General features: G+C 49.2%; 1 protein-coding gene and 1 long non-coding RNA gene across 3 annotated transcripts in view; one reads left to right on the top strand and one right to left on the bottom strand.

Moving 5' to 3' along the window:
• Nucleotides 1–1842, bottom strand: LOC118233465. Its single transcript, XR_004766529.1, has 2 exons — nt 1365–1842; nt 1–502 (listed from the first exon to the last, which is right to left on the bottom strand). It is a non-coding gene; the product is annotated as an uncharacterized LOC118233465 (long non-coding RNA).
• Nucleotides 66–9826, top strand: part of LOC118233464 (integrator complex subunit 3) — a 28753-nt gene continuing 18992 nt past the window's right edge. The window contains exons 1-10 of one of the 2 annotated variants that reach the window (XM_035429258.1): nt 66–152; nt 449–508; nt 3876–3959; nt 4949–5032; nt 5319–5432; nt 5888–5972; nt 6138–6204; nt 6834–6978; nt 7890–8019; nt 8635–8732. In XM_035429258.1, the coding sequence (XP_035285149.1) occupies nt 3912–3959; nt 4949–5032; nt 5319–5432; nt 5888–5972; nt 6138–6204; nt 6834–6978; nt 7890–8019; nt 8635–8732 (771 nt within the window). In that variant the 5' untranslated portion in view covers nt 66–152; nt 449–508; nt 3876–3911. Of the gene's footprint in view, nt 153–448; nt 509–2950; nt 3035–3875; nt 3960–4948; nt 5033–5318; nt 5433–5887; nt 5973–6137; nt 6205–6833; nt 6979–7889; nt 8020–8634; nt 8733–9826 lie in introns of those variants that run through there. The other variant, XM_035429257.1, reaches the window with a different exon arrangement.

Here is a 9826-nt window from a genome sequence, read left to right as displayed (position 1 = left end):
TGATTATCACTTTAAAATATATATTTTTTTAATTCAGGTATTGTCATCTTTTGTCCACAAACTGGTTCCATGTGGTCCGGTGCCGTTGCTGCAGGTGCGCCTCTCAATCCTTGTCCAAGCCCCGAGAAGTTCTGGAGCTAATTCAGCTGCTGGTAATTAGTGGGTGCCTCCTCAGCACCTGTTGCCTTGACGTAGCCTTCAATTTGCATTTAAGCATTTTTTAATTGATGGGGAGCGAACATGGAAAATGTCGGCTGTTCTGAGGACCCGACCTCCGCACCATCATTTATGCCACTGCGCCCGGGGGTACACAGCGGTGGGGCGCATTTGGCCTCTTCCCCATCGGGGTTAAGGGGCGGGACGTGCCGGCTACGGCTCCTCTGAAATAGATCTTCCCTGTGACGTTCCGGGCGCGCACATTTCACCAGTCGTCTTTAATTATTCACAGGAGAGCACCCATGAGGAGAGAGGATGGCTCAGCTGCCGAGCTCCAGCTGTACAGCTGCAGGTGACAAGGGGGGGAAAAAAACATCATTCTAAAGGGGAAAAAATCTTTCTCTCTCTTTCTCGCCCTCCCTCTCGCTCGCTCTTTCTTTTTTCTCTCTTATGACTCGTTAAACCGGAGTTTCAGAGCGCAGAGTTGCGACTTCTGAAGGATTCAGTGACAGCTCCGGAATTCTATCATTCTGTCAGCATTTCATGGGCTCTCGCCCTCTCAGCTGAACTGAAAAAATGTCTGAGATTGAATTTCATGCACTGCCTTTCTGTAAAACGGCATCAAAATCAGATATTCACCACACAAGTTGTAGGCAACCTTTTGAAAATATGTTTATATATAAATATATGCCAAGTCTGAGGACACTCCCAAGAATTGTTTTCATTATTTTTCAAGGGCTAATAAAATTACGATGTTCCGTTTATACTTCTCATTCATTAATACATTTAATACTTTTTTTATTACCTAAGTCGAAAAACTTGTGTAGGTAGCCTATTTGTTGAAGGTCAGAAATGGGTAGTACTTGGTGTGTCCGCCTTTTACCCTTGATTACCGCCTTCACTCTGCTTGACATCGATCCCACCAGCTTACGCAACACCTTATCTTCCATTTCATCCCCCCGCTTTCTCAACACGACCCATAGATGATCTGTTGATAAAACTCGATGTTTGGCCTATGTAAAAATGATGGATATGTAACAGATTTCATTATATAATTCATGCTTGTTCACACACACACGAGTGCGTGCGCGCGCGCGCGCGTGTTTCGTTTAAAAGCAATATCAGTAACGTCGCTAAGGTGGCTCATTTTAAGTCCCGGAGGGCTGCAGTGTGTGTAACAGCATGTCCATGGGTGCACTCTCACTTACCAACCTATTCGGTAATCAAAGTCATTCTTTGGACGGAGCGTCAAGTAGACAGGTGTTTCAGATGTAAATCAGTTGCTATCTGGTGGGCATGGTAATTCCACAGGGCAGCGAGACGGCGCAGACTCTGCGCGGCAGAACGCAGGGTCTCCAAGGACAAGGCTAAATCTGTCCACCCTTCACGTTGATTGACTGGGACTGCAGCACTTGTTGACAGGAACATTTGATTTGCAGCCTGAATGAAACAAAGACCGAGGAACCTCCATCCCCCTCCCGGAAAAAAAAAAAGACTTACTGGCTCTGTTTATGTCAGATAGTCAACATAACAATTGACTGCACAAAGGTGAAAAGACAACGAGTGTTTATATTGATTCTGTGTATCTACTCTAACAAGACTCACGAAGTGATCACACTAACTTATGCTGTCACATCCCTAACTACCTGCAATCACGAGTATCCTCAGTTATTAACTTTGGGTCTTAGTTTGTTGATTTTGCCCCTTTTAAACATCTACTGGAAAATAATTCTATTCATATTTTAATATCGTGGCAGACCATCTATGAAAAATCGGCCAAATGAAAGGAACAACAGCGTCAATAATTTTAGCTGCATCACCATAAATATTTCAGCATCCTTATTATATTTTATTAAAATGTACAACAAGTAAATAGAAACATGCGTTTCATGCAAACGTGTAAATAAACGTTATGCAGGTCTCACGGGGTTTAAAGATCATTTTGACTTTACCCTGTCTCGATTCTGACTCAATGACGCCACCATGCGGCATGTTTACTGAAAATTTCGCAATTTCTTACTGGGGTCTTCTTCGTGTAACTTTGTTGCTTTTAAATGAAAATTTTAAACTAAACAAAAGGGTTCAAACGGTTCCGAGCTATCCAACCTGAAGGCTTAGTGTTTCATAAAAGGTGTGTTGTCAAATTGTTGTTCTGGTGACTGCCCTTAAAAATAAAAAAAGGCATTTGCTGACTAGCGGTAAGTGTTTAATACTAATGCTTGCAATTTTCATATATTTTTGTGAGAACTTAATAAAGTAACTACTGTGTGGAACCACTGCATTGAACTTCCCATAGCAACAAAATTCCGAACGTTTGAAGTGTGTCCTGATGATTGCTGAAACAATTTTACAATGGGGGCGTTATTATTGGTTCACATGTCGTCACTCAATGTGGTTCTGTTCTCTGATAGGACGTTCAACCACACAGCGTTCAATTATACGACAATAATCTTCATTCATTGGCTACATTTGACGCCATTCTACATAAACACGACGAGGGTTGGTTGGTGAGCCGTCCTCGTGGCTTCACATGAGCACTTCCGCTAGGCCACCATGCCCGCCGGAAGGTGGTTTGTTGTAGTCGGACAGTGGATGAGGAAAACAGGAGGGAGTTAAAGGTTCCCATAACCAGTTTTAAAGCTGTCATTTTCAGGGCGCGGAACCGTGGGAAGAGAACGTGAATCAGGGATAGACAAGAGACGCCAAACACAAGTGAAACATCACAAATAGACCCCAAACCCCAGTCTTTTAACTCCTGAAATTCTGCGGGGCAGGCAAAGCGAGGCGGGTGGCGATGGAGCCCTCACCGGCTAAGGGCAAACCACAGGGTCGGTTATTGGTGTCCACGACTCTGGACGCTAAGGATGAGCTGGAGGAGGTAGGAGGGTTTAAACGCAGAAACAAGTACTCGGTGTTTTATATCGATAGCTGGCTGCTTTGGTGAACAATCGTTGTGCTAATTCATACGTCATAAATCGCGATTACAGAATAGTATCGAAAATGGGGGGAAATGGGTCGCTAACTTTCTGGGTTTGTTCAGAAATTGTGCTGGAGATGAGCTGCCAACAGGTTGGCACGGAGGCTGTTGTGTCTCTAAATTGTAAACATATGCGTCCAGATGGCTAGGCGCTCATGTACCCATATTCTTGTTGCACGTATACCTGATACATTCATTTAGCGACATTGCAACATGCACCGACTGACCTACGCGTAGTTGTCCATTTCCGCGCACACATTTATTTTAACACAGCGTATCATTTCCCCCACTGCACTGCGAGTAACAGTGCGTATATATGGTAATGCTAAATATCCACGTGTTCGTTTATTTGTTTAGCTAGCGGCCCTATCCAGAGAAAGTTGTATAGTTAGCTAGCATTTTGTGCATCTCTTTATCTGGAGGTCTAACGGCACATCTTCGGGTTAAGGGCCTCCTCGGTCCAAGTTATACTGAAAGTGACTTGTCCGGGAATAGAACCCACAGCCTTCTGTTTCCGATTTTGCATACTCAACTGTCATTACATGTGCCAGTTCACTGGACATAGTAACAGATGACAGGCAGACGGTTGTCTGAGGTCCCCTCTGTCCATGTTCCGGTGTTGTGTCGTGTTTTTGCTTGTGTTTGTGCACCTGCGTTGCGCCTCCTCTAGGTGTACGTGCGCGCACCTATATCAGTGCGGTTTCGGTTTGCAATGGTTGTTGGTTGTGTGTGTGTCTTACAGCGCTTGGAGAGATGTGTTGGGATTGTCACCTCCCTGATGAACGGGATGTCGGAGCGTGAAGCCAACGACACCCTCACTGCACACGTGAGTCGTTGTCCCCGCCCCCATCCTCACATTTCACTTTATTAATGTTTACTGCTTCATCAGTGCCCTGCTCGTGCTCGACAACAATGTTCGGGAGCGCTGTAAATACGACAGAATATTTTTGGTTTACGTGCTTTTACGCGATACATTTATTTGCCCTAAAATGCAGTGTGCGTGCTGTCATTTATGAATTATTCTGTTAAATGCGTCCTGCTCCCTTTGGAAATCCATGGAAAATTTCTCAGAAGCAACGAAACGTGACAGTGAAGATACCTGCCATTTTGTTACTTTCATAGGGAGCCAGATGTGCCCATGTTTCATGCCAACACCCAAGATTGATGTAATTTGCAGTTAGAATCGACAATGTCATTTTGATGGTATTTAAAAGTAGAACTATGTCGAGCCTTGCTGGCCTGTGCATGAACCCCTCTGCCAAACAAATGGTGGTGGATATTTAGTTATGCGCCTTAGTGTACCTCCCTGTGTCTTACAGTTTTATCTCTGTAGGCCAATTTATAGAAGAGAGAGGGAAATGTTGTGGAACATGTAAAAAAAATGTTTTGCATGGTTAGACTGTGAGGTTATTCATGTCAGTTGCCAGACTGTTTTTGTCTCCTGCTAGATATGGTGTGATTGAACAGGTTTCCTCCAGTTCTGTCCTGCTGTCACATCCTCTTTCTCCCCCTCTTTCTCTCTGTCCCCTCTATCTTCTCTCTCTCTCTCTCCCCCTCCCTACCTCTCAGTTCAATTGCATGCTTCATTGGCATGAAATACATACAGGAAGTATTGCCAAAGCATTACATAAAAGAAAACAAACAATTTCAAATATAATGGGAGACGAAAAAAAAACTATTGAAAGCATTTAGTTATTATTATAATGTAATACCTGAAAGTTGAGCAGGGAACGCGCTTGTGCCGTTTATCTGTGCGGTGGTTGTATTTGTTTTGGGTGGTTACTCATTGCCCCCCCCCCCCTCCCCCCGCCCCAGGTGTGTAAGGGGTCCCAGCAGCACGAGGAGGTCTGTCTGGGGCTTTTCAGCCTCCTCCTGACAGAGCCGACCCAGGCACAGAGGGTAAGGCGCCTCCCACCTACACCCGAATCCTGAGAGAGCACCCGGCCTGCGGCTGCCATTTTGTTGGAGGTTTTCCTCTTTTTGCTGTGACAGTAGTTTGGGGTTAATTTTTTCCAGTTGTCTGGCTTTTCTTCTGTAACTCCATCGTTGCTTTATTTGGACACGCTGAAACGCAAACCCTCGACGAGTCCGCTCGGGTGGCCTGGATGTGCCGGCGCTCGTAACCCGTGGGAGGCGGGGCCTGTGAGGTCCTGGGTCACGTGATCGTCCGTCTCTTTGCCCGCAGTGCTACAGGGACCTGACCCTGGTGAACCGGGACGGGATGAACGTGATCCTCATCAAGATCAACCAGGTCCTGATGGAGAAGTTCCTCAAGCTGCAGGACGTCTGCCGCACCCAGGTAGGCCCCCCCTCCCCCCGCTGGGGGGCGTTTTTTGGGCTGCCTCTGGTTTTCCAGCTGCTTTAGTGCTGTCTCAGTTAGGTTAATGAATCACTTTAAAAATTAACTGACTCTGTGGTTAACTCTCTGTGTCTTTCTCTCCCTTCATCCCCCCTCTCTCTCTCCGTTTCTCCTCACTCTCCCTCCCTTATCTCTCCCTCTCTCTCCTTCTCTCTCTTTCTCCCCCTCCCTGTCACTCTCTCTCCCTCCCCTCCCCTTCTCTCTGTCCCCCTCTATCTCTCTCTCTCCCTCCTTCCTTTCCCTCTCCCCATCCCTCTCACCCTCTCTCTCTCCCTCCCCTCCCCTCCCCTTATCTCTCTCCCTCTCCCCCTCTCATTCACCCCCCCTCCTCTCTCTCTTCCCTGCTCTCTCTGTTTCCCTCTCTCTCCTCTCCCCCCTCCCTCTCTCTCACTCAGCTGGTGTGGTTGGTGCGGGAGCTGGTGAAGAACGGGGTTATGGGAGCGGACGGGGTGCTGATGACCCTCATGAAGCAGATAGCAGGTGAGCTCTTCTCCCGCGCTCGGTCAGGCACCGATTGGCTAATGGATCACAGCTACGCGGTAACGGCGAATAAAGCAGCTGCAGGCCCCGCCGAGGCGGAGCTTCTGGAGTGCGTGTAGCTGTGCTCTGTCCGTGTGTCCCGCTGACTCGTGTGGTTCTTCCTAGGTGGGGACATCTCTAGTAAGAACCTGTGGCTGGCTGAGAATGTTCTGGAAATCCTTGTGGATCAGAGGTAACCTCAGCAGAGCTTGTAGAGGGAACTTCAGCATATGAGTGTCAGTTTCTGACAGTGTTTCACTGCATATGTAAACGGCTTTACTCTCTTTCTCCTACTTCCTTTCTCTTTCTCTCTTGCATTCTGTGTCTTTCTCATTCATTTTCTCACCTGTGCGGTCCTGTTCTTTCGCTCCCTCTCTCTCTTTGTCTCCTTCACTCTTTTCTCTGTCTCTACTGCCTGCTTCTCTTACTTCTGCCTCTCCCTCCCTTCCTCGCTCTTCCTCCCTCCCTCCCTCCCTCACTCTCACTCCTTCTCTTTCCCTCTCCCCTGCTCCCCCTCCCATCTCCCTCCCCCTGTCCCCCTCTGTCCCCCTCTCTCCCCCTCCCCATCTGCCCCCTCCTCCTTTCTCCCTCCTTCCCTCTCTCTCTCTCCCCTCCCGCTCCCTCCCCCTTCTTCTCTCCCTCTCCCCCTCTCCCGCTCGCTGCCTCTCTCTCTCTCTCCCCCTCTCCTGCTTCCTCCCCCTCTCTCTCACCCCCCCTCTCTCTCTCCCCCTCCCGCTCCCTCCCCTTCCTCCCTCTCTCCCCCTGCCCATCTGCCCCCCTCCTCTCTCTCCCACTCTCGCTCCCCCCCCCACCCCCCCTCAGAGAGTGGGTGCTGAAGAGTGGCATGCTCATCGCCATGTCTGTGTACACGTACCTGCGGCTCATGGTGGATCACCACGGCACCGCCCCACTGCAGGCCCTCCGACAGAGAGAGGTGGACTTCTGCATCGGCCTGCTCAGAGAGAAGGTGAGAGAGGGAGGGAGAAGGTGAGAGAAGGGGGGAGGGAAAGAGGGAAATAGACCAAGAAAGAAAGACAGAGAGAGAGAATGAGAGGGAAGGAGGGGAGGGGAGGGCCAGGAGAGTTATGGAAAGAAGGAGAGGGAGGGAGGGAGAGAGAGTTGGAGGGATAGAGAGTGGGAAACGTTACATTACTGGCAATTAGAATTTGTCCAGAGTGACACGCACAATGTTTTTTACAACTGGGCATATGCTGAAGCAATTAAAGTTAAGTTAGGGGAGCAAAGGCAGTGTCAGAGAATCAAACCTGCAACTTTGGGGTTGAGAGAGAGAGAGAAAGAGAGAGAGATGTAGGGAGGGAGAGAGAAAGAGAGAGGAAGGAGTGCAAGAGATGAGAAAAAGACCAATAGCCTAGGTCTGGGGTCAGTTCCATTAAAGGTAATTCGTCTTCAAAGAACACAAAGGAAGTTCTGTTTGTTTCCTGAATGGACTGAACTGAAATATAACCGAACCCCAGCCCTGTGAAAGAGTGAGGCGGCCAGTTTTTGTGGGACTATAACAGGAAACCTCAAATGTCCTTACCACTCTTTTTTCTTTTCATCTTTCCTTCCTTTCCTGGCCCCTCCCTCCTCTCCCTACCCCCTCTCTCTATCCTTTCCCTCCTCTCCCTACCCCTAACCCCTCTCTCTATCCTTTCCCTCCTCTCCCTAACCCTAACCCCTCTCTCTATCCCTTCCCTCCCCTCCCTAACCCTTCTCTCCTCTTTCTAACCCCGCCCCCTCTCCCTAACTCTTCCCTCCTCTCCCTGGCCCCTCCTACCTCTCCCTAACCCCCCCCCCCCCCAATCCTGCCCCCTCTAACTAACCCCTCCCTCCTCTCCCTCCCTAACCCCGCCCCCTCCCCATAACCCCTCCCCCCAGTTCATGGACTGCTTCATCATTGGGCGGGACCTGGTGAGGCTGCTGCAGAACGTGGCCAGGATCCCGGAGATGGACCTGCTATGGAAGGACCTGCTGCACAACCCCCAGACCCTCAGCCCTCAGTACACTGGTGTGTGTGTGTGTGTGTGTGTCTGTGTGTGTGTGTGTGTGTGTGTGCGCGTGCGTGCGTGCGTGCGTGCGTGCGTGCGTGCGTGCGTGTGTGTGTGTGTATGTGTGTGTGCGCGTGCGTGTGTGTGTGGGTGTGTGTATCTGTGTGTGTGTGTGTGTGTGGGTGGGTGTGCGTGTGTGTGTGTGTGTGTGTGTGTGTGTGAGCGTGCGTGCATGTGGGCGTGTGTTTGTGTGCGCATGTGTGTGAGTGTGCATGTGTGTTTGTGTGTGTATGCGTGTGTGTGAGCGTGCGTGTGTGTGTATGCGTGTGTGTGAGCGTGCGTGTGTGTGGGCGTGCGTGTGTGTGTGTGTGTGTGTGTATCTGTGTGTGAGCGTGCGTGCGTGTGGGCGTGTTTTTGTGTGCGCATGTGTGAGTGTGTGTGTGCGTGTGGGTGTGTGTGTCTGTGTGTGTGTGTGTATGCATGTGTGTGAGCGTGCATGTGAGCGTGCGTGTGTGTGTGTGTGCGTGTGTGTATGTGTGTGTGCGCGCGTGTGTGTGTATAAGAATAAGAACTTGTTTTTAATGTCTTCCCTCTGTACCCAACCCCCCCCCCCCCCACCTGCTTTACCCCCGCAGGTCTCCTCCAGCTGCTCACCTCCCGTACGTCCCGAAAGTTTCTGGCCTGTCGCCTCACCCCCGACATGGAGACCAAACTCCTCTTCATGACCTCACGGGTACAGGAGGCACCCGCCATCGCGTGGGGCGGCAATCGAACAACACGGCCTCCATTTTACATTCAGTTACACACTGTTACACCCTGTTACACTCCATTACATTCTGTTACACACAGTTACACACTGTTACACACAGTTACACACTGTTACACACCGTTATACTGTTGCATATCGTTACACAGTTACCCACCGTTACATTGTTACATGTCATTACACTGTTACACACCGTTACACACAGTTACACTGTTACACAGTTACCCACCATGACATTGTTACATGTCATTACACTGTTACACACCGTTACACTGGCTTACAAATTCACCAGCACCACACGCTCCTCGCTGTCCCTGAGTTGGGGTAGAACGCATAGAATGAAGCAAACTAAATAACACGGTGCATCAGCTTCTTAACGTGATCAGAGAATAGAAAAACTCAAAACTCAAAACAAAACCAAAAACCTTGTTTGTAAGCATCTTGGCAACCTAGCTCACTGAGCGCAGTGAGGACGGCTGAGGCCTAGACATGTTTGTCCTCAATGTTCACGACTGAAGGACTGAAAAGTTGCCAAAATGGGGAGACGTAGCTCAGGAGGGAAGAGCGACTGTCTGGCAGTCGGAGGGTTGCCGGTTCATTCCCCACCCTGGGCATGTCGAAGTGTCCCTGAGCAAGACACCTAACCCCTAACTGCTCTGGTGAATGAGAGGCATCAATTGTAAAGCGCTTTGGATAAAAGCGCTATATAAATGCAGTCCATTTACCATTTACCAAAATGCTCATGAATTACTGCAGGTTTTTTTTTGGTGTGGTCTCCCGTTTTTATATCCAGGGTAAAACTCTGCCACTGGCCAGCTGTAACTTGGAGTAACCTGCAGCCATGATTACATTCTATCTGGAGTGGTTTCCCTGGGTTACCTCTGTGTAGCTCCTCCCACGAATTCAGCAGTTGGGCGCAAGGGTACCAGCTGTCGGCAGTGCGATAGGCCTGTGCCTCTCTGCTGTAGCACTGTGTGCCTTTGGGTCAAGGGTCACAATTAGCTTTTAATCGTTAATTAACATTACATTACGATCGCCTGGCGGGTGGTCTTATCCAGAGT

The sequence above is a fragment of the Anguilla anguilla genome, chromosome 8, assembly GCF_013347855.1.
Source record: "Anguilla anguilla isolate fAngAng1 chromosome 8, fAngAng1.pri, whole genome shotgun sequence".
Lineage (NCBI taxonomy): Eukaryota > Metazoa > Chordata > Actinopteri > Anguilliformes > Anguillidae > Anguilla > Anguilla anguilla.
This window is presented reverse-complemented; position numbering and strand designations above follow the sequence as displayed.